This window comes from Geotrypetes seraphini, chromosome 13, assembly GCF_902459505.1.
Source record: "Geotrypetes seraphini chromosome 13, aGeoSer1.1, whole genome shotgun sequence".
Taxonomy (NCBI): Eukaryota; Metazoa; Chordata; class Amphibia; order Gymnophiona; family Dermophiidae; genus Geotrypetes; species Geotrypetes seraphini.
This window is the reverse complement of record NC_047096.1, coordinates 70,133,782-70,158,151: the sequence shown is the minus strand read 5'-3', so window position 1 is coordinate 70,158,151 and position 24,370 is coordinate 70,133,782. Positions and strand designations below refer to the sequence as shown.

Sequence of the window (24,370 nt, the reverse complement as noted above, 5' to 3'; positions counted from 1 at the left end):
GTTTTAAATAATATGCAGTAGAATTTGAATTGGATTCTTTCTTGGATTGGAAGCCAATGTGAGTTGATGAAGGCTTCAGTGATGTGGTCATGTTTTTTCAATGAGTAGATGAGTCTCAAAGCTGTATTTTGGATTGTTTGGAGTTGTCTTATCGTAGTTGCAGGGCAAGGAAGGAAGAGGATGTTACAATAGTCCAATATACCTAGTATTAGGGATTGTACTATAAGTTGGAATTGTGTTCTTTCAAAGAATTTTCGGACTTGTCTCAGATTTCTCATGACTGCGAATGATTTCTGAATTGTTTTATTTATTTGCGGTTGCATAGTGCAGCATCTGTCTATGGTCATGCCAAGTAGTTTTATGGTGGTTTGGATGGGATATTTGATTGCGTTTATATCTAAGTTGGTTGTGGTTTGGACCTTGTCATTTTCGAGGAGGATGAATTTGGTTTTGTCTTGGTTGAGTTTAAGTTTGTGATTTTTCATCCAGGTTGTGACTGTTTCAAGTGTTTGGTGAAGTTTGTCTGTCATGGTAGGTTTAGAATGATCGTATGGGATGAGGATGGTGATGTCATCCGCATAACTATAGGTGGTTATGCCCAGATTGTCCAGATGCGTTCCTAGAGAAGCAGTGTAGAGATTGAAGAGGGTAGGGGATAGTGGAGATCCTTGTGGTACGCCGCAGGGGTTTGACCAGGATTCTAGAGGAACTTGGTGATGGTTCCTCTCTTAAACTGATCTTTCTTCTTTATGACCTGTTTGTTGGAGCACTGGGCACACCGTTGAATCAGTTCACGCTGATAGAGCATTGTTTGTTTATTCGTTTATGTTTTGATTGTTTTACTGTTGCATTTATATCTTGTACAATAAGTATAGAGCTAGGTTTAGGAGTGCAAGAATTATTAAATTCAGTCCCATAGTGTAATTGTATCCACAATGAATTTGCAAGCACTACTTCTATTGCATGTAAAAATACATCTCAAGCATAATCATGCATTATACAACGCAAACTCTTTAGAAACTCAGCTGCACCACTTATTCACCTATTCTTCATGGATTGGTCTACCTCTCGCAGAAATCTTAAAAGGATACAACAGAACCTCCCCACAACAAACAATCTCAAGTACAAATGCATATTCCACTCCATGCTCACCTTCTTGGAAGTGAAAACTTGGAACGACAGAAACTGTCAGAATAGAACTAAACTACACCACATTTCGGAAGAAACTGAAAACGCTCCTTTTTGATATCTGAACTCTACATACTCTACATCAGTGGTCTCCATGCGGCCCGCCAGGTACTATTTTGAGGCCCTCGGTATGTTTATCGTAATCACAAAAGTAAAATAAAACAGTTTCTTGATCAAATGTCTCTTTAGCTATAAATGACAATATTATTATTAAAACTTAGCCAAAAGAAAAGATTTATAAACTATAAAGACTTTTACCTCATGCAAAATTGTCATTTCTTTCATAAGGCTTTAACTAATTTTTTTGAGGCCCTCCAAGTACCTACAAATCTAAAATGTGGCCCTGGAAAGGGTTTGAGTTTGAGACCACTGCTCTACATGAATCTAAGCCCATCCTCCACTCCCTCAACCCCTCCATCTACCACGCTGCTTCTCGCCAACTAATATAGATCTCAACATGCTCTATGCTTCCTCCTCCGCTCAGATCAAAATTCTTGACTTAAGTAATACTCCCCCTCATAGTAATTATTATTAAGAATCTTCAAGCTGTAATGTCTAGGCTTTGTCCTAATCGCAATCTCCCGCTAATTCTCCCTTTTTACCCTCCTTGTTCCTCTTCTGTTTAACTTTTCTTTTTTCTCACTGTCAGTCACCTAGAGCTTATGTAGGTATTATGCGATGCACAAATACCAGATTGTGGATACCCTGAAACCTGACTGGCTGGATGTGTCTTAAGGACTGGGTTGAAATCCTATGCATAACCACTAGGCCACTTCCTTTAGTTCAGTATTTCTGCTGTCTTGGTAAACCTGAGAGCTTCCAGCAATAGCAGATCTGAAGGTTCACTGAAAAGTCTCTGGCCCATAGGCATCAGAACGGGGGAAGCCACAGGGACCATGGCCTTGCCAAAAAGTGGCTGTCAGAAGAGTCAGTTATGGCTCTACTCTCCCACCTACCTCCTCCTGTGGGTAGCCACTGCGCAGCATCACTGTAAAATGAAGACTTCAGGGGCAGGCCTGCTTATTGATGCTGTATGGCAGCTGCCTGAAGATTTAAAATTACAATGACCAGGGAAGGGAGGTAGGGGAGTCATTCTGCAAGATCATGCTGGGGCTAGGGGGGAGCTTTTGGGCCCCACCCCCCAAACAAAAAAGTGTTTCGCTGCCTATGCACTAGCCAAAAGGCCTGGTTAAGCTTTGACATTAGAAGAATTAAGAATGCTGGTCTAGTTCGTGTTTATATGACGCATGAGAACACCTCTAAGGAAGGCACACTGGATCCCAGGAATGCTCCGAGCTGGAAACACACTCCATGCTGCATATCACCTAGTGCTGTTGCTTCACCCAGTGTGTCACTGTCAAGTAGGGGAGGCAATGGATAGGGTACAATTTTGTGGTCCCATATATTGCTGCAGCCTTGCAATGGATCTAGGCTCCCTCACTGCTCTTTTTCATATAGCTTCTTAGCATTGCATTATAGTGCTAGTAACCTTCCACTTCTTCCTTAAGTCGAGCTCCTTGCAACCAATGAAACCACAGAGGAATGAACATAAACCCAAGCTGTAATTGTCTGAATTTGTGTCTGCCTGCTTTGGCTCCTCTCTTTTCCTGTTACAGGAATCTCTCTGGCCCTTCACTAAAAGAAAGAATATATTTTTGCTAACCTCCCACTGACCTGATGGCACTAGCCCTGCTTTTTGTTTGCTGGCCATGAGTGAAATTATATAAAACACACACTTCCCACTTATCTTAAAGTGCAAATGCTATTCTAAGTACATAGGAATCGGCCTCAGTAACGGAGCCTACGCGTAGTCGTAGTCAATGACTGGGGTATTCAGCGTAGTTTGTTTTCGCTCCTTTTTCTCCAATCATTGGCCATATTCCCGTATATTTATTACAAAATATCCAATTTCTTCAATTTTAATTATTAAAAAATTCTAATAGTTTAAATCTATAGTTTATTTATTGTATAAGTTTTCTTTTTTTAACAGCTCACATTAAAACATTTTTTAATTATTTTTATTGTATTAACATGCTCTCATTTCTAAGTGTATTTGCACTATTTCAGCTCTAGAAAGACTACCATATCAAAACTTTGTCTTTTTTTCAATTATATATAGCGGAAGACATAATAAGTGCTATTCAAAGATCACTTAGCTTTTTTATCAGCGCTTGTATTTCAAAGAAAGCCAACGTGGCCAACGTTTCGTGGGTAGCAATTCAAACCCACTGCATCAGGGCCAAGTATATAGGAAACAAGCCGTATTCTATCTGGTTCAGCAGCTATTTCTATCTTTTAAAAATGCTCTTCCCTGCTTTAACAAGCAGTCTCTGTACTGAAGCCAAGCTTTCGGTGACCTTCCTCACTCTTGCCCTCCTGGAGCCAGATTCTCTGTAACTGCTCCTACGATTTGGAACACTCTTCCGCTTTATTTAAAAACGGAAAAAACTTTAAAAACGTTCAAAAGCAACTTAAAATGTTTCCTTTTTAAAGATGCTTTTAACTGAAGGTTTAATTTTTATTTATTTTTTGTTTTGTTTTTATTCAAACGGATTTTAACTAAAGTTATTTTAGTCTTTTTTATTTTTTTCTATTAACTCCTGCCCTTTTGTGTTTACCCTTAATGTTTCTCTCATTTACAATAGCGATTGTATTTCTTCCCTCTTTCCTTCATGTGTCTTCTGTTCGTTCGTCCTTAATAACCTAGTATGTGTTGTAGTTTGTCTTACAGTTCTTTTTTGAAAGTATGTTTTAATCGTAATTTTGTTTGTTGAAATGTCATTTTATGCTTTGTACAACGCTTTGCAGAATCGATAAAGCGTTTAATCAAAAAACTAATTAAACAATAAACAATTTACATTTCATGAGCCCTTAGACGTAAGATTTTCATAGTCTTCCAGCCACCCCTCACTCCTTCTGCCACAATCCTTATTCTCTCCTTCCCATCAGCAGGGGGAGACAGAGCAACATTTCTGACCTGAGTATGTCTCCTTTTCAGGCTTCAGTCAGGGGTGGGTCCCGCAAAACTATAAATTATGTACAGTTCAGACTTTAGAATGAAGTTAAGAACATAAGAATTGCCGCTGTTGGGTCAGACCAGTGGTCCATTGTGCCCAGCAGTGCGCTCCTGCGGCGACCCTTGGTCAAAGACTAGCGCCCTAACTGAGGCTAGCCCTACCTGCGTACGTTCTGGTTCAACAGGAACTTGTTTAACTTTGGCAAAGGGGGGAGTACTGTTCTTTTCCCACCAGAGGGAGGGAGATAGGGCATGGCTAACGTGACCATTTATTTTTTTCATCAAAAGGGGACATCTATTAATTGTCAGTCCCGTCCCCAATCTCACCCTAGCCCCACCCCAATCCCACCCTCAATTTCTTCAATTCATTTTTCATGTACACATAATATCTTATTAATTCATAATGGTAACCATAAAATTTTAAAAAACTACAAAGCACACGCAGAGAAAATGTTAATTATCATTTATATTTGGGGGGTTTTCAAAGATGTCAAGGCACATGACTTTAAAATATGCAATGTCACCTAAGTAACTATAGAAAAATAGACAAATATAATGCAAAATATAGACAACAGATATAAATTCTCAAAACTGACACATTTTGATCACTAAATTGAAAATAAAATAATTTTTCCTACTTTGCTGTCTGGTGATTTCATGAGTCTCTGGTTGTGTTTCCTTCCGACTGTGTATCCTTTCTTTCTTTCTTTCTGCACTCAGACCCAACAATTGTCCTTTTCTATTCCCTCCCTCCTTCCTTCCTATGCCCTTAGTGCCCCCAGTGCCTCCTTCCTATGTCCTTAGTGCCTCTTCCCATGTCCTTAGTGCCCCCAGTGCCTCCGTCCTGTGTCCTTAGTGCCCTCAGTGCCTCTGTCCCATGTCCTTAGTGCCCCCAGTGCCTCCTTCCTGTGTCCTTAGTGCCTCCAGTGCCTCCGTTCTGTGTCCTTAGTGTCCCAGTGCCTCCTTCCCATGTCCTTAGTGCCCCCAGTGCCTTCTTCCCATGTCCTTGGTGCCCCAGTGCCTCCGTCCCGTGTCCTTAGTGCCCCCAGTGCCTCTGTCCTGGTCCTTAGTGCCCCCAGTGCCTCCATCCCGTGTCCTTAGTGCCCCCAGTGCCTCCTTCCTATGTCCTTAGTGCCCCTTCTCATGTCCTTAGTGCCCCCCAGTGCCTCCGTCCTGTGTCCTTAGTGCCCCCATGCCTCCGTCCTGTGTCCTTAGTGCCCCCATGCCTCTGTCCTGGTCCTTAGTGCCCCCAGTGCCTCCATCCCATGTCCTTAGTGCCCCCAGTGCCTCCTTCCTATGTCCTTAGTGCTCCTTCTCATGTCCTTAGTGCCCCCAGTGCCTCCTTCCCATGTCCTTAGTGCCCCAGTGCCTCCTTCCCATGTCATTAGTGCCCCCAGTGCCTTCATCCCATGTCCTTAGTGCCTAGTGCCTCCGTCCTGTATCGTTAGTGCCTCCAGTGCCTCCGTCCCATGTCCTTAGTGCCCCCAGTGCCTCCGTCCTGTGTCCTTAGTGCCCTCAGTGCCTCTGTCCCGGTCCTTAGTGCCCCTAGTGCCTCCTTCCTATGTCTTGCCTTCCAGCCTTTGTCCTACACCCTCCCACGAAGCCAGCCTGCCTGCCTACCTCCTTCCCTCCCTCCAATGCCTGATTCAAACTCCCCCGCCCGTGTACCACCGCTGCCTGCCAGCCACACTCCTTCCCTCCCTGCCAGGACAATTCAAACTGTGGTGTGCCGCCGCTGCTTCTTGCCTTCTACCCGATGTCAATTCTGATGTCTGAGAGGAAGTTCCGGGCCAGCTAATTGCTGCCTGGCTGGCTCAGAACTTCCTCTCTGACGTCAGAATTGACGTCGGGAAGAAGGCATAAAGCAGTGGTGGTGCGGCAGGATGGGAAAGCGATCGCCCGTCCCAGTGTCCCCGCGCACAGCTTCGGGACACTGTCCCTGAATACGGGACATTTCGGTGTCCCGAAGCGGTGGGTTGGGACAACGGGACGGTCGGTCCGAAAACAGGACTGTCCCGTTGAAAATGGGACGTATGGTCACCTTAGGCATGGCATCCTGTGCAGTTCAGGGATTCACATCCCTACTGTTTTCTCAGGTTTTCTGCAGCTGGCATTGTGCTAGTTGCAGGTTTCTGAGTCTCGCTGCGTCTTTGTCAGGTAGAAACCGACATTTCAGCCACCAAGAGGTGGCTTTCTTTAGGGTATGCTCTGAAGTCTGGAGAGTGACTTTGGAAATAGTGGGTTCACTGACCTGATTGGGAATAGGGCAGTCCATCGATTTGAATTTTGGCAGGAAAGTGAGTTGGTTAGAAATTTGAATTTTATTGTGAAAGTCCATAGAATGGAAAAAGTCTCTGGTAAGTTTACAGATGTTCTTCCTGTGGAGCTGGGTTAGATGTTCTCTCAGGGTTTCTACAGCTGGCATTGTGCTTGTAGCAGGTTTCTGGGTTTTATTGCATCTTTATCAGGTGTCTATAGGAAATGCAGCCTTGGTGATTACTTGCTCTGATATGGTTTTTGCTACTACTTCTCATCATCCAGACAAGAAGCCACTGAGAAGTAGTTTTAAGGGAAATCTTTGAGGCTAATGCAAGGGTATTAAATAGGGTATTAAATAGGGTTACCTAATGTCCGGACTTGTCTTACTTTTGAGGACATGTTTGGGGGTCCGGATGGCTTTTCAAAATCCGGCACTTTGTCCGGGTTTTGAAAAGCTTTCATTCGTGCAGGAGGGCATCCGTGCATGTGTCGTATCCATGCATGTGTCATTGCGTCATATCCATGCATGCATCATTGCGTCGTATCCATGCATGCGCAGATGTCCTGCCTGATGACAGCAGGCAGCGGGGGGGGGGGGGGTGTGAGGCTGGGGTGGGATTGGAGGCAGGGCCGGGGCAGGATCAGGGGCGGAACCGGAACATGATGGGGCAGGGATGGGTGGGACTGGGCGGGCCCGGGGGGTGGGACTAAGGTCTGGATTTTCCAGACGGAAAATCTGGTAACCCTAGTAGTAGACTTGTAAGGTTGCCAAATGTGTTGACCCGGTTCTGAGTTTATCTCATTGCATGCAGGTACTTGTAGTCTTGCTTTTCATAGGGAATGCAATGGGGATATCAGAAATATAAATCCCTACATGCAATGGCGTAAACCCAGGACTGGATCTACCCTGTTGAGTGAATCAAAATCCAGTTGACAACATTAACCCTAGATAAACTTTCAGCCTTGAATCCCTCTAAATTAACCTTTAGCTCCCCCCCATTTTTAAACTCAAGAATGGTGATCAACCCAATTGTATATTATATTTTTAAATCTTACATTTTGTTTCATATAGATATATTCACATATAGTGGAAGTAATGTTATAAATGACTTGAACATGCAGAACAGCATTAGCATGTGTTTATAAAACTGCCCTGGCAAATATACACATAAAAGAAGGCATTAACCCCCTCCCCCCCCTTTACAAAACTATAGTGCAGTTTTTAGCATCGGCCATGACGGTAGGAACTCCGACGTTCATAGGAACTCTATGAGCGTCGGAGCTGTTACCGCCGTGGCTGGCACTAAAAACCATGCTACAGTTTTGTAAAAAGGGGAATAAGAAAACATAGCATCTGCTTTTTATTTTTGCAACATTTTTATTGATAAACCAAATCGTAAATGTCAGCAGAACACCTGCTTTTACGCATATTATTATGTGTACTCACACGTGGTGATTGATTGATTTATTAATTTATAGCCCGCTTACAACCCAGCGGCTCACAAAATAAAAGATACATAATAATAACACAGTAGAACAAAAACAATACATGGAAATGGCAAAGTGTTCCACCAGTGGCGTAGTAAGGGTGAGTGGCACACCTCCCCCGCCCCTTCCCCAACCTGTGACCCTGTGACCTATTTATTTATGTACTTCCAAATACTTATATTCCTTCCGTCTAGTGAAGAACCCCTACCAGTCATGGCTCAAATAAATCATTTGTTAGAAATAGACAGGGTTATGTCATGTGAAGCTGCAAGGTGCAAGAGAGCCAGAGGCGAGGTGTGTGCATCTGCAGGACACAAGAGAGCTGGAGGTGTCAAAATGGGTGCCCTGTCCATTACGTCCCCTGTTTCACCACAGCGTAAAGTGTGGGGCAGGAATGGTGGGGGCCATGTTGCACAGAACGCATTTCCAGGTTGGGATACTCCTACAAATAGAAACTAGCCAATCATACCCAGATACATAAACAACATACATAGGGCAGTTATATAAGTGGCTCGCCCTTTTAGGCGCCCAGATGCTGTGAGCCTATTCTATAGCAATATCTGAGCACTCAGATTCCATTATAAAATAACCCATTAAAGGTGCACCTAACATTTAGGTATGTGCGGTTACATCAGCTATAGACCTGGCAGAGCTGCAAGCGCCTAAATGTGGCATGGATGTGTATAACTTATGGTATTCTGTAATTTGGGTACATAAGTGGCAGCACCACCCATGCGCAGTAGTGTAGCGAATGTAGGAGGTGCCCTGCATGGTGGTGCAACCTCTTGCCCTCTTCTCTGCCCCCTCCCCCTGCCGCGCATGCTCCCTTTCCCTTCCCTTCCCCCGTATCTGTTTAGCTTCCCCGGTACGAACAGCATCTCTAACTTGCTGTCCACACCAGCGTCAACTCTTCTTCTGACATCACTTCCTAGTTGCGGGACCCGTAAGTGACATCAGAGGGGGGGCGCCAAGGCCATCGTGAGGAGCAGGTTGGAGTTGCTGCTCACGCCAGCGAAAAGTTAAAGAGGTACGGTGGGGTGAATCGAAGGCATGCGTGCTCTTCAGGGGAGGAGTGGGGAGGAACAGGGGGGCAGAGAGGAGGAGAGGTGCCAGCGACCCACCAATACTATGCCATTGCCCATGTGCTATATCATAGCACTTAGTGACTTATACAGGTAAATGTACACTTACCCGTGAAAGTGCTGGCAGAGCTTACAGGAATGGGACAGGGACAGTGACAGCAACAAAACTCACGGGGATGGGATGTGAAAATTAAGTTCCTGCGGGGACAGGGAAAAATATGTCCCCTTGTCATTCTCTACACTGCATCACTTTAGAAATCAAAATGTAGTAAAAGTGAGCCAAGCCATTGTGACATCACTAATGATGTTGGCTCTTAGGCATTGGTGGAATGAGGCATTATGATATCACAATACCAGCTCTGGTTATCAGAGGCTGAAACTTTTCACACTATTTATTTATTCAATTTTTTATACTGTTCTCCCAAGTAGAGAATGACATGGGGACAAATTTTTCCCCGTCCCCACGGAAACTCATTTTCCCATCCTGTCCCCGCGAGTTCTTTTCCTGTGCCTGCCCCATTCCTGCAAGCTCCATCCTCACTGCACAAGCCTCAAAACACTTTAAAATCATAAGTGTTCTAGGCTTGTGCAGTTAAGGCAGAGCTTATAGGAATGAGTCAGAGATAGGGACAGCGACAAAACTCATGGGGACAGGATGGGGAAGTTGAGTTACTGCCGGGGTGGGGACCAATTTGTCCCCGTGTCATTCTCTACCCTCCAGTCCTATAGGCCAGCGATTCCCAACCCTGTCCTGGAGGACCGCCAGACCAATCGGGTTTTCAGGCTAGCCCTAATGAATATGCATGGAGCAGATTTGCATGCCTGTCACTTCCATTATATGCAAATCTCTCTCATGCATATTCATTAGGGCTAGCCTGAAAACCCGATTGGCCTGGCGGTCCTCCAGGACAGGGTTGGGAACCACTGCTATAGGCAATAGGTTCTTTTTCACTTTACTAAATATCTTATGTCCTTTCCAGATCCTGACCCATTCCTGATCTTCAGCAGTGAGCTGCACGGCTGCTTGGAGAGCCAAGGCAACACAGTTGGAATCTCTAAAACCTGCAACAGCAGTGCCCCTGCCCAGAAGTGGCTCTGGGTTTCCCGCAGGCGGCTCTTCAATATCGACACTATGAGATGCATTTCCTCATCCAGCAGGAGTAACTTCTCCAGCTCCCCAGTGCTCTTCACCCACGAGTGTGATCATGAATCCTTCAACATAACCAGGCGTTGTGAGACACTGATGGACCAACTGTCCCAGTATCTGGTTCCCAAGATGGACAATGCCTCCCAGCTGCAGACTCTGCCCAGAAAGGGCAACCAATGGTGGATCTATGGTACTAACCAAAGTGTATGTTCCAGTGCTTTTGTAGGTAAGAAGCTGAAGAATGTATATATGGAAATCCTGACCATCACTTTAATTTTTGTTGAGTATCAGTAAATCCTCACTCCACAATGGCTATAGCCAGAGCCACCCTAATCCTGCATCAGCCTGTGTGGTCTAAGGAAGGCTTCCTCTTTGGTCTCTAAGGGGCTATTAGGTAGAAAATCCAAAGGTTTTATAAAAGGTCCACATTCCTATACACTTTGAATTAAGTATGTCCCCATGTGGCAAGAATTTGCAGGCTAAGTAGCCAATCAAGCAGCCCCCTGCAGTGACAGTTTTCTGATTTGTCACTGTCTATGTTCTCCCCATGCAGATATATACACCATTCAAGGAAACTCTCACGGAAGGCCATGTGCCATCCCTTTTAAATATTACAACCAGTGGTTCTATGACTGTACCACCATGGGTCGTGAAGATGGGCATCTGTGGTGTGCCACTACCACGGACTACAACAAAGAAGAGAAGTGGGGGTTCTGTCCTGTAAAGAGTAAGTGTCATTATTCACAATCTTTACCTCAGCCTTTCTCCATCAAATTGGCAGATAATCATATTTAGGGAAAACTTTTGGATAGGTGGCTGTGTTAATCTAGACAAAAATGACAGAGGCTGGTGGCATCTTATACATTAACCAATGTATTTGGCCTTCAGCAGTCAAGGACAAGAGTCCACTTCATCAAGGGCCCCTTTTACAAAGCCACAGTATAGCAAGTCCCAGTTAGATATTGAATGGCTGTGTTACATTTGCTGTATAGGAATTGCTACCAGGGATTTATAAAAGGGGCCCCAAATGTGGTGAAGGACTGCAAATTCCAGTTTCAACACAGGACTTGCCTGCATGCTAAGCCCATTTTTAACTTGGCCTTAAAATAGGGGGATTTAAATGTTTTAATTTTTCAGATATCATACACATGAAAAGAAGACCTAATATGATAAGTGAAAAAATCTATAAAAGATAATTATCTATAATTATGTGGTGCTCAGTAAAAGATTAATACCATCCAGACCAATAATGGCTTAACCTATGAACATCACAGTACCTCCTGCCTACCTTCTACAGATGTAAAATATACGAAAACATCGGAGGGTTACTCGGGGAGGCACTAGGGGAGGCACTCGGGGCAGTGGCAACCATCCCCAATCCTCTTCTCTGCCCCCCCACTTCCACACACTCCTTCCCCACCCCCTCCTGCCTTGCACGTGCTGCTTCCCTTCCCCCATACCTCTGTAACACTCCTGGTGCAAGCAACAACCCCCAACCTGCTGCCACAGCAGCATTGGCTCTTCCTCTGACGTCATTTCCTAGGCACGGATCCAGGAAGTGATGTCAGAGGAAGAGCTGATGATGGTGTGAAAGGAGGTTGGTGGTGCTGCTCACGCCAGAAACATTACAGATGTATGTTGGAATGGGAGTGGTGTGCAAGCGCTGCAGTAAGGGAGGCGGGGAAGGAGTGAGGGGGTAGAGAGGAGGACGGGTGCATGTGCCCTTACCAAGATGGCGCTCGTACTACCCCCACCCCACTCTTCCTTACTACACCACTGGGGTTACTTATCTTAACAACAAATTCATCCTATGGGCAGAAGAAAGTTGTAGGTCATTTCCTGATGGTACTTCAATCACTCTATGTCTTCAAACATCACCATTTGGAGCAAAATAAAAGTGTAATTCCAATCTAAAGCAAATCCCCCCCAAAATGTGTGTTTAAAAAAATCTAAAAATTTTTGGGTCTAAGTCCAAAAATAAGGTTCAAACAGCTTGAAATAAGGTTCCACTGTCCTCCATGGATAATATCCAATTCAAAAAACGATGTCGTCCCACACTAATTTGTCCATTAGCATGTGAGACCTGCAAAAATATTAATGCAAGAGCATTGACTATATCCTATTTAAAAGGTACTGCGGGAGGAATTCATCAAGGGGTGCTAAGAGGGAAATTCTATAAAAGGCGCCTAAAAGCAGGTGCTACATAGGCGCCTACATAAATAGGTGCCTAAGTAAGGCACTTAACTTAATTAGTATATTGTTTTAATAAGCTCATAATTGAAAAAATATAAATTAATTGGGTGATAGGCGCCTGTCTTTTTAGGCACAATTCTACATAAGATAGGTGCCTAACTCTAAAGTAGATATGTTTAGGGGTGAATATGGACGTAGGCGCCATTAGACGTGATTCTCTAAAGGCTTTTAAACCTTGGCTTACATTGTAGGCACAATTCTGTAATGGGCGCCTAAGTGTGATTGCCATGAAATAGGTGCCTAACTTCCTTTTAGATATCCAATTACAGAATCTCTCCCTGACTGCATTAATGCATGTTAATGATTAAGGTTCGCCAAATGCTGCAACTCCCATTATAGTCCTAAGGGTATCTTAGCATTTAGGGCACACTAAATCAGTTAATGCCCCTTGATGAATTCACCCCTAAGTGCTCCTGTGAGCCGATTGGAAAATTGGGCATATGAAGTTTAATGTGGATAAATGCAAAGTCATGCACTTAGGAAGAAAAAATAAGGAACACAAGTACAGTATGTCAGGTGCAACTCTGGGAAAAACTGAACAGGAAAGTACTCGAGAGGGTGCAGAGACGATCAACTAAGCTAATAAAGGGCATGGAGAACTTGGAATATGAGGAACAACTTAAGAGACTGGGATTGTTCTCCCTTGAGAAGAGGAGTCTGCGAGGGGATATGATCAAGACTTTCAAAATACTGAAAGGATTCGACCAAATAGAGCAGGATAAAAAACTATTTACAATGTCCAATGTGACAAGGACAAGAGGACATGGACTAAAGCTAAGGAGGGACAGGTTCAGGACAAATATCAGGAAGTTCTGCTTCACACAACGAGTGGTGGAAACCTGGAATGCTCTCCCAGAAGAGGTAATTGCGGAATCCACCATTCTAGGGTTTAAGGGTAAGTTAGATGTACACCTCCTTATGAGTGGCTTAAGGTGACATAGGTAAGGGTAAGCTAGATGCACATCTCTTATGAGAAGCTTAGAGTGATATGGGGACTAATACTATGCCAGGGTACACCTGGCGGGACCTCCGTGTGTGCAGATTGCCGGACTTGATGGACCTAGAGTCTGTTCCGGAGATGGCACTTCTTATGTTCTTATGTTATGTAAGTCTGTATTATGCAGTTAGTGTCAATTCCCCACCCATGATATGCTTCCTCCCGAAAAAAAATAAAAAATAAGAAAAATAGTGCGCAATTAGTGAGAAGGGAAGCCGGCACGCACACATTCGAGCCTCGGAGCAGGAGTTCATTCACTACAGGCAGCGACGGAGGGAAGTTAAGGGAGACACGGAGGGAAGCTTACAACTTGCCTCGGGCCTTCCTCGCTGCCGGGTCCGACTCCTGCCTACTTTTTGTTTCCGTGAAGGCAGGACCCGGCAATGAGGAAGGCCCGAGGCAAGTTGTAAACTTCCCTCCATCGCTGACCTATAGAAGATAGGTCAGCGATGGAGGGAAATTTGCGACTCTGCCGTTGGGAGGGATGGTAAGAGAAATGATGCTGCTGCACCCAAGGGGGGAGGGGGGATAGAAAAGCTGCTGCTGCTGCTGCACCCAAGGGGGGGGGAGAGGGGAATAGAAAAGCTGCTGCTGCTGCACCCAAGGGGGGAGGGGGGAATAGAAAAGCTGCTGCTGCTGCACCTGAGGGGGGAAGAGAAAAGCTGCGGTTGCACCCAATTGGGGAGGGGATAGGGGAAGGGAAGTGTTGCTGCTGCAACCAATTGGGGAGAGAGAGGGGAGAAGGAAGACCAGGGAAGGGAGAGGAGAGGAAAGAGATGCCAAGACCATGGGAGTGAGGGAAAGGAAAGGAGCTACCAGACCATGGAGGGAGGAAATATGTAAGGGTATATGGAGGGAGGAGACAGATGCCAGACTAGGAGGAAGGAAGGAGAGAAAGGAAGAAGAGATGCTAGATAATGTAGTGGGAGTGGGAGATGGAAAGAGAGGAGAGAAATGTGAAGGAGATAGAGATGCCAGACCATGGGGTGGAGTGGGAAGGAAGGAAAGGAGAAGAGAGATGCCAGAGCATAGGGGAGGGGGTGGAGACAAAGGTTAGAAGGCAGTGAGGAGGACATAGGTAGGAAGCACCGAGGACACTAAGGACATAGGAAGGAGGCACTGGGGGCACTAAGGACACAGGAAGGGGCACTAAGGACATAGGAAGGAGGCACTGAAGGCACTGAGGACATAGGAAGGAAGGAGGGAGGGAATAGAAAGGGACAACTGTTGGGCCTGAGTGCAGAAAGAAAGACATGAAAGAAAGGATGCACAGTCAGGAGGAAACGCAACAAGAGACTCATGAAATCACCAGACAACAAAGGTAGGAAAAATGATTTTATTTTCAATTTAGTTATCAAAATGTGTCTATTTTGAGAATTTATATCTGTACTATATTTGTCTATTTTTCTATAGTTACTGAGGTGACATTGCATAATTTAAAGTCATCTGCCTTGACATCTTTGAAAACCCCCCAAATATAAATGATAATTAACATTTTCTCTGCGTATAGTATGCTTTGTGGTTTTTTAAAAATTTTATGGTTACCATTATGAATTAATAAGATATTATGTGTACATTAAAAATGAATGGGAGAAATTGGGGGCGGGGCTAGGGCAGGATTATGGGTGTGGCTAGGGCGGGGTTGGGCCGGGACTGAATATTAATAGATGTCCCGTTTTGATGAAAAAAATAAATGGTCACATTACTCCTTGTATAGCTAGACCAGATTACAAGGCCCGTAAAAGTATCCTCTCCTCTGTTCTAGAGTCTCTTTGAAGGGTTAAATCATGGTGCAGTCCTGCTGTTCCAAGAATCTTAATCCTCCATAGCCCCAGGTACGTTAGATAGATTGTGAGCCCACCGGGACAGGTAGGGAAAAATACTTGAGTACCTGATTGTAAAACCGCTTAGATAATCTTGATAGGCAGTATATTAAAAAAAAAACCCCTAATAATAACCTAATAATAAAGCTGACATTCCTTTATAAAAGTTATTCTTGGACAACAATATTCCAAAAATACAAGAATGTTTTCAAGTAGTAAGATACAGAGAACTAGAAATGAGTGGCCCCATTTTCCTTTAAACCTTTTGCTTTCTATTGGCTTGTAGGCAGCGATTGCGAGACATTCTGGGACAAGGACCCCCTCACTGGCAGCTGCTACCAGTTTAACTTCCAATCTGCTCTGTCCTGGAATGAGGCATTGGTGAGCTGCAGCCAGCAGGGAGCCAGCCTGCTGAGCATCAATGAACTCCATGAACAGACATATATCAATGGTAAGAGACAGGGGCATGAGTTACCATATTTGTGAAGTCAAAAAAGAGGACACACGACCCTAGCCCTGTTCCTGCGTAGAAAAGCCGCTGCAGAAAGAAGGCTTTTGGGGCAGCCTGACAGCAGCAGGCTCACCTCGCTGATGCTGCTGGACGGCCCAAAGATTAAATATTGGTGGAGGAGGTAGGTGGTGGACAGAGGAGAACCATATCCCTGGACAGTTTAGAAAACCATCTGGACACCCAGACAGTCCTCTAAAATAGGACATGACTGGGTAAATCCAGATGTCTGGTGACCCTAGGCACAAAGAAAGCAGCACAAATTGAATGTGCAAAATCTGTTCATTTGTACTTATCAGAAGTGATCTAGTGTGTGGTAACCCAGTGGCTTAGTTATTTCTAGTTTTAAGTTGACCCATTGTCTGTATGGACTGGAGATCCTGCCTTTCTTAGAGAGAGTGGAATTCCAAAACTAGGGTTACCAGCCATCTGGATTTCCCCGAACATGTTCTCCTCTTGAGCAGACCAGAGCAAGCAGTGGGGGCGTGGCTAGAGAAGAGCAGAGCAGGACTAGAAAAGAGCAAGCAGTGGGGGCGGGGCTAGAGCAGGATTGGGGTCAGGACTGGGTCGTGGCGGGGATGGGTGGGCCTGGGGGCGGGTCTAGAGGGGTCCAGATTTTACAAAAAATCTGGCAACCCTATCCAAGACTAGAAGTGAAATCAAGGTGGCCCAAGGTCATAGTATATACAATATACATTAACTATTCATCGTGACTTTTTTGGCTCTTCCTTTTATTCACTCTCCAATGGCATAGCCAGAAATATATTTTTGGTGGGAGGACGGGAGTAACATTTAACATGGGGACACACAAGACCCTGAGCTCTCCATGTCTTTTGCCTCTCACTACCCCCCCACCAAAGTTAAAATTAAAATGAACTTATCTGGCAGGGATCTCCAGGCCTGCCAGTTGAAGAAATCTGCCCCGTAAGCAGTGATGTGCAGCAGTTAATGTCAGCCCAGAGCCTTTGACACTTCCCAATACATATTTTGTCATATCAGTACCAGAAAGTGCTTCCATGAGAACTAAATGTGCTGGCAGTGCCAGAGATAGTGGCCAGCTTCTTCACTGCACTGCACAGTTGACTCCAGGCAGGATCTGGATTTCTTCAGCTGGCGGAGCTTGGGGATTCCTATCAGCTGCACCAATGGTGTTCCCAGCTGGTAGGAGGGGACCTAAGACAAAAATGGAGAGGTCTGGCCCATTCATGGCTACACCCCATCACACTCTCTAGTGCCTATTGGCAGCTTGCTAACCAAGGTGTATATAAAAGAACACATTCAAAAGTTATTTTTTATAGGCATTCTAAAATTGATTTATAATAAACATATAGCACAGAATGGAGATCTTTTGGATATTGTAAGGATTCAGACACATTCCAGAACACACAAGAAGTCTTGGAGCTGTCTAAGTCCCCTTTTGGCCTAAGGCCATAAACGTTGAAAGTAGAAGCAGGGAATATGTCCATTATAAAAAAAACATCCAAAAGGAGGGGGTTTTTTTTAATAATAGCTTGTCTCTATATTCAGCTGTTTAAATGCCCAGAACACCACTACGTCTAAACTTACACCATATAATCAACCTAAAAAAAGCCTAAGTCCCAAACGATCAAAACAAGGGCTTTTAGGTGAAGGAGGAGCCAGTTCTTCACCTAAAAGCAGGATTCTGTAACCTGTGTCTGACTAAAAGAACACTGGTTACAGAATCCCCTCCACCTCAGCAACGATCGGGCCAGGAGGGAGCCCAAGCCCAAGTCCTCCTGGCCCGGCGATTCCCCGGTGCCCGAAAGCGATCAGGCCAGGAGGGAGCCCAAGCCCTCCTGGCTTGGCGACACCCCGACCAATCTGATCGGGTCAGGAGGGAGCCCAAGCGCTCCTGGCCCGGCGACTGCCCACCCCGCTGAAACAATCCGGGCAGGAAGGAGGCCAACCCCTCCTGCCCAGGCGACCCCCCCCCCCACACACACTTGATCTGGGAAGGAGGGAGCCCAACCCTTTCTGCCCAAGCGACCCCCCCCCCTACCCCCACCCCCACTAAGATATGGGCCTGGCCTGATCACTTTCAGGCACTGGGGGGGTCGCCGGGCCAGGAGGGCTTGGGCTCCCTCCTGGCCCGATTGTAGTCGACGGGGTGGGGGGTCGCCTGGGCAGGAGGGGTTGAGCTCCCTTCTGCCTGGATGCCTCATCTCTCCTGCCGCTTTAGCAATCCCAAGTGCCGCGTTGTGGTGGGAAGTGGGTAGGTTGCTGGGCCGCTGAGCTGATCGCGCCAACTGTCATCAGCTCAGCGGACCCTTTTTCGGCACTTATACCTGTTTTGACTTAGTCTAAGTCAAAACGTATAAGTGCCGACTAGGCAACCTGTCGAAAGGTTTGGTTATATCTGCTGTACAACTAAATGTAAGTCAGCCCACCTTCCACCCACCTCCCGCCCTTTCCCCTCCTCTAAAAACGTCTCTTTTTGCTCTATGCATTTAGAGGCAGGGGAAAGGCCTAAGCTGGTTTTAGATATGTCTAAAACCAGCTTTGGTTATGGGTACTTAGACGATCAGGCTTTTTGATCGTCTAAGTACCTATTTAGGCCACTTTTTAGACTTTTTTTTATTATGAGCCCCTAAGTTTATAGCTTTATGGTTTCAAGGCTTCATTCTGACAACCTTGACTATTCACATATCCTACATTTCCCCATAATTAGGCCCACTGCAGTCACAATGGTTCTTCTTATCTCCTTTGCCATAGAGGTTTGCAAAGCGGAATAACAGTGAGAGACTTATATGAAAAAATAAAGAAACAATGACAAATTAAAGTCTATCACTGTAAAGTTATTCTCATCTTTTACGTCTCAACTTACATCTCTGACAGTATCAAAGAGCTTGTCCTTGATGTATCAGTATCCTTTCTATCTTGGGCTTCACCTATATTCATCCTTACTTCTTTCTACTCCTTTGTGTATCTCTGGGGAATATTCTCCTTTCTGCTCTCTCCCCCCTCCTAGGGCTGCTGACTGGATACAGTTCCACCCTCTGGATTGGACTTAATGATTTGGACATCAATGGTGGCTGGCAGTGGACAGACAGCTCTCCTCTGAAATATCTCAACTGGGAAAATAGTAAGTAAAGCTTTGCATGGGTTCTGGTGTGGGACTTATCTCTAGTCATCCCCTGGTGAGAACGTATGAGCATAAATGGGAGGATCTACTGGGGAGGTCTTTGGACTTTCCACAATGGGAGCAACTCTATGGTGCGTTGCTTCAGGTCTCATTGGCCACTCCACTCAATGCTGTCATGGATCCAATAATGGATAAACAACCAAGTAAACAATTAAAATCATTAGGTTTGGATAATATTATACATACATGTGGATTGAAAGATATATGGCAGATTTTTCATTATAATGCTCGTGAATTTTCATTTTGTTCCCAAGTTCATAAATCGTTTTCAAGAATTGATTATTGTTTTGTTTCAGATCATTTAATCTAACAGATTACAAAGGCCTGCATAGATCCGATTCTTTTCTCGGATCATGAGGGAATTTGGATAGAATATCAGTTCATTGAAGAAGATTCTAATAGACCTGTTTGGAGGTTTAATAATGCACTGCTTGCAGACTCGAACTTTGAGGAAATTCAAATAAAAATGAATTAATATTTTCAATTCAATACCTCGGAGGAAATCTCTTTGGAAACTATATGGGATATTTTCAAAGCTACAGTGCGAGGGCAGATTATTTCATATTTGGTTCATATTAGGAAATTACTTAAATTAGAATTTTCCAATTTGGAACAAACTATTTTGACTTTAGAGTCACAATTGGCTTTGAAATGGGATCAAGATACTTTGAATGCCCTGTTGAAAGCTAAATATAATATTCCTTCACAATTGGCTAGGAAAGATTTGTTTAGTCAGCAAGCTGTGTATTATGGAAACTCGAATAAATCGGGAAGATTATTGGCTAACTATCTTAAAGCTAAAAAGAGAAGAGTAAAGATTGTGGTCATTAAGGATGAAAAAGGTAAAATTCACACCCACATTGGGGATATTTTAAAACAATTTTTGGATTATTATAAAGCTTTATATTCTTCTGAGCTATATTCAAATAAAGAAAATGAAGGAAGAGAATTTTTAAATTTAATTCCAAAAATTCCAGAGCATATAAAAGAAAAACATGAAGCGCCTATATCATTTATAGAACTCCAGGCAGCATTGAAGTCTCTCAGAGTTTCATCCATGTAGTGATGGATTCACAGTGGAGTTTTTCAAATCTTTTCAAAATATACTATTACCTCATCTTTTTAAATTATATCAATCACAACTGACTGAGGGTCATATATCAGGTACTATGGCAGAAGCTTTAACAATTGTTATGCCAAAGCCAAACAGGGATCCCATGTTGGTTTCAAAATATAGACCTATTTCTTTAATTAATGTGGATGGGAAAATTCTGGCTGTACTATTGACTCTGAGAATAGACTAGGCTCTCCCCTATATGATTGGAATGCACCAAATGAGTTTTGTTGCTCAACGACATTCTGCAAATAATACCAGACTGGCATTTCATATGCTAAATTTAACAAAAACAATAGAGGATCTGGCCTTCTCTGTGTCTTTGGATGCAGAGAAGGCCTTTGATCATATAGAATGGACATTTATGTATCAAGCAATGGATTGGTTTGGAATAGGATCCGGATTTATTCAAATGATTCAAACTTTGCATAGTTCCCCTTCTACCAGATTATATATTAATAATACATTTTCTGAGCGTTTTTCTCTGAAGAGGGGAGTTAGACAAGGATGTCCCTTATCTCCTTTGCTTTTTGATATTGTTATGGAACCCTTGTTGTTCGCTATTCAGCAGGCAAAGGAGATACAGGGAATTCCATATGCAGGTCAAGATTATAAAGTTTTGGTTTATGCAGATGATATTTTGCTTCATTTGAAGAATCCTGAATCAACCATCCCTCATTTACTGGAATTGATTGATCGTTTCAGAAAATTTTCTGGATATATGATAAATTGGAGTAAATCAGAGGTTCTTCCATTGAATGTGCAATGTGTAAAAGGTTTATTTGATCCATTCCCATTCCTTTGGAAGGAGGAGGGAATAAAATATTTGGGTATAATGATTAAAAAAACATTGGAAGATACAATGACAGTAAATGAAAAATACTTATTATTGAAAGTCAAAGAAATGTGTGAGCATTGGAATCCATTACATCTTTCTTGGTGGGGGAAAGTCCACACCATAAAAATGATGATTTTGCCTGTGGTTTGTTACCAAATGAGTATGTTACCAGTTTATTTTCAAAGTTCCTTTTATAAAAAATTATAAAATTTCTTTGGCTGGGTAAAACTGCTTTAGTATCTTTGCAAACATCATAAGTGGCAGGAGGGGTAAATTTTCCAAATTTTTACAGGTATCACCAAGCCTTTATTTTGTGTCAGGGTATGTATTTGTGTAACTCAATAATATTAAGGAGTTAAATAGTAATTACTTGTGTTAATAGGTCAATTTCATGAAAATACTCCACAAGTTATAGAACTATGGTTATGGGAGTTTCAAATTTGGTGAGTCTTTATTGAGATGAATATCTGTTACGAGTGCTGGATTTGAACAAAGCATTTGCTACCTTATTTTTGCTTATTTGAAGATAAGTGTTTTTTCATTTCTTCTTGACAATTATTATTGTATAAGGAAGGTTTAGGGACTGTGAGTGCTATGATGGTCCCTGTTGTACAACCGGCGCTTGTACTTTTAACGGTACTTTATGCACGGATCGGTTGGTGACTGAGCACTTCACTTATATTAATGAATATTTATTACTATTACACAGCATATTGTGTTTTTAGATATATATTGGTTCTATAACTTGTGGAGTATTTTCATGAAATATGTATTTGTGTAGCCATTTCTCCAGAAGCTAGCTTGTGGAATTTGGTATATGTGACAAACAGTAAATCTCAGAATACTTCATTAGGGAGGGTGGAGGCTAGTTGAGGCTGGAATCGTATCTTGGTTTAGAGTGTAGGCTGGAATCTTATCTTGGCTTAATGAATGTCCAAGCCTGCTGTTTGCTGCAGAAGCACAGAGTGAGGCATGATAGTCAGTCACCTAGCAAGTAATGTGAAGACAGTATAAAAAGAACAAGTGTGGGACTGTTCTTGGAATCCATTTGCACGCAGAAAATGGAGAGTCCCGTGATTGACCCGGTCCATCGGCTGCCTGAAAAGGGGGATTTCCAGGCTGTGAGGGGCAGTGTTGCTACAATCATGGTGAAGTTGGAATGCTGCTTCGGACAGACAGACAGAGGGAGGAAGGGAGACAGAAAGAAAAGAAGAAAGACACAGGGGCAGGGAGATACACAGAAAGACAGACAGACAAAAAGGGCCAGAGACAGACAGAAAGAAAGACAGCGGGAGTCGCATCAGGAGGGGTGCGGGATGCGGCAGAGGGAACTTTTCCAATGGGTGCAACTGGGCGGCTGTCGGGAACCTCTGATCAGGGGCAGAGCAAGTTAAGTATATCATAGGGATAAGAAGGAGGAGGGGGGAGAAAAAGGAAGGGACGCCTACTGCTGGACAGGGGGAGAAGGAAAGAGGTGCTAATGGACGGGGGGTGAAGAAAAAGGAACGGAGGCCTAATGGGCAGGGGGAGAAGGAAAGAGGTGCTGCTGGACAGGGGGGAGGTAAAACAAAGGGAGAAGGGCTGCTGCTGCATAAGGAGAGCAGTGAAGGGGTGGTGGTGGACACAGGGGACGTAAAAGGAAGGGACAATGGACAGGGGAAGCAGGCAAGGAAAAAGAAAGACAGAAAGAAAGCGGCTAAGGAGAGAGAGAGAAAGAAATAAAGACAGACACATACACATATATTCTAGCACCCGTTAATGTAACGGGCTATAAGACTAGTTGAACATAAGAACATAAGAATTGCCACTGTTGGGTCAGACCAGTGATCCATCGTGCCCAGCAGTCCGCTCACACAGCGGCCCTCTGGTCAAAGACCAGCGCCCTAACTCAGACTAGCCCTACCTGTGTACATTCTGGTTCAGCAGGAACTTGTCTAACTTTGTCTTAAATCCCTGGAGGGTGTTTTCCCCTATGACAGACTCCGGAAGAGGGTTCCAATTTTCTACCACTCTGTGGGTGAGCAGAGAGCTTCAGGCAACTTCTGTGCCCCAGTGAAGAGAGAACAAGGGGGTGGATTTTCTCACCAGTATTATTGTACCATAACCCAGTCCAATAATTGGAATGATTGAAATATTTTAAAGAGCAGGTTTTCAAGTTTTTATTGAAATTTGATGCTATCACTTATACAATTTCTAAGCGATTTACAGGTAAAAATGGAGAACCAAACCAAAAATTAAAAACGCCTGTGATGGTACAATTAAAAAGAATAAAACAATTCCAGTAAATGGCGTTACAGAAAGAAAGCCAATTAACAAGAACTAACAGGATACAGAAAGAATTTGTGGAGCAAGAGTCTATTGAATGGAGAGTAGGAATAGCAAAGTGTTTTTAGCAAAATTTCTTTAGAGTAATCTGAGTGCCAGATACCTAATGTGAAACAATTATTTACTTTAAAAAAAAAATTTTTTTACTTGGTGTCTTCCATTTTGTTCCTGTGAATTGACTGGAGCAGGGCTCAAGGGTCATCTTTTGGGCCTCATATTAGTAGAAGACACTGACCGGCTAACTTGCTTGCATACAGCTATCTGGTCGTTTCGGCAGCACTTAACTTATTAGTGCTGCTGAAAATGACTGGGTAACGCCAGTAGCTTAGACAGGCAGATGATTTAGGGCGTGCCTGAGACCAAAGAGGGTGGGTCAAAAATTTGTCTCCGCCCCCCACAAAGCAAATCCAAATTTAATTTCTGCTTCTTTCCTTCCCCCTACAACCCCCGCCAAAGTAAATGGCATACCTGTGCTGGTGGGGATCCCAAAGCCCCACCAGCCAAAGACCTCCTCCCTGCCAAAAGAGTTTACATGTTGGGCAACCTCCGGTACTGTCCTGGAGGTGCCATCCTCCCCTTGCTTATGCTAAGTTTTATACAAGTGTGAAAACTAAGCAGGCGCATGAAGGAGGGAGGGGAGTGGCCTGTGGCTGGCAGCAGAGTGGTGGCCAGTGGCTGCCCAATATGCAAACTCATTGGGTGGGGAGAATGTCTTCTGCATGGGAATCCCTGCCAGCCACAGCAAAGGAAATGACATTTTGGGTGGGTTTGAGCCCAAACTGGGTGGGCCCCAGCCTACCCGGACCTGCCCATGGTAACAACACTGGTTAGCATCAAACTGGAAGCTGGTTACATTGGGGGCATTCTGGGGGTGTTTCAGGGGCAGAATCTGGTTGGCTCCTAATATTCAGAGCTAACCAGCCACATTTAATGCATAATTATTTTATTTATTTATTTCAGTTTTATATCCCATCCTACCCAAGAGCTCAGATAGAATGAGTCACAGTAGTAAATTCACAGTGTCTGGGGTACAGGGGGTAGAAACAATACAATCATAATGTTTTAGAGGTACATGGTTAATCGTGCGGATAGAGTTTACTGCTGGGAGGGGAGAGAACAGAGGGCATTTATAATATAAGGGGAAAGCATCGGGTATGTAAATGTAAATG

At 44.0% G+C, this 24,370-nt stretch overlaps 1 protein-coding gene across 2 annotated transcripts in view; it reads left to right on the top strand.

The window, feature by feature from the left end:
- Positions 1-24,370, top strand: part of MRC2 (mannose receptor C type 2) — a 143,550-nt gene that overhangs the window by 16,984 nt on the left and 102,196 nt on the right. For both annotated transcript variants that reach the window (XM_033918346.1, XM_033918345.1), the window contains exons 2-5: positions 10,014-10,406; positions 10,734-10,907; positions 15,540-15,704; positions 18,751-18,864. In XM_033918346.1, coding sequence (XP_033774237.1) covers positions 10,014-10,406; positions 10,734-10,907; positions 15,540-15,704; positions 18,751-18,864 — 846 coding nt within the window. The remainder of the gene's footprint in view (positions 1-10,013; positions 10,407-10,733; positions 10,908-15,539; positions 15,705-18,750; positions 18,865-24,370) is intronic.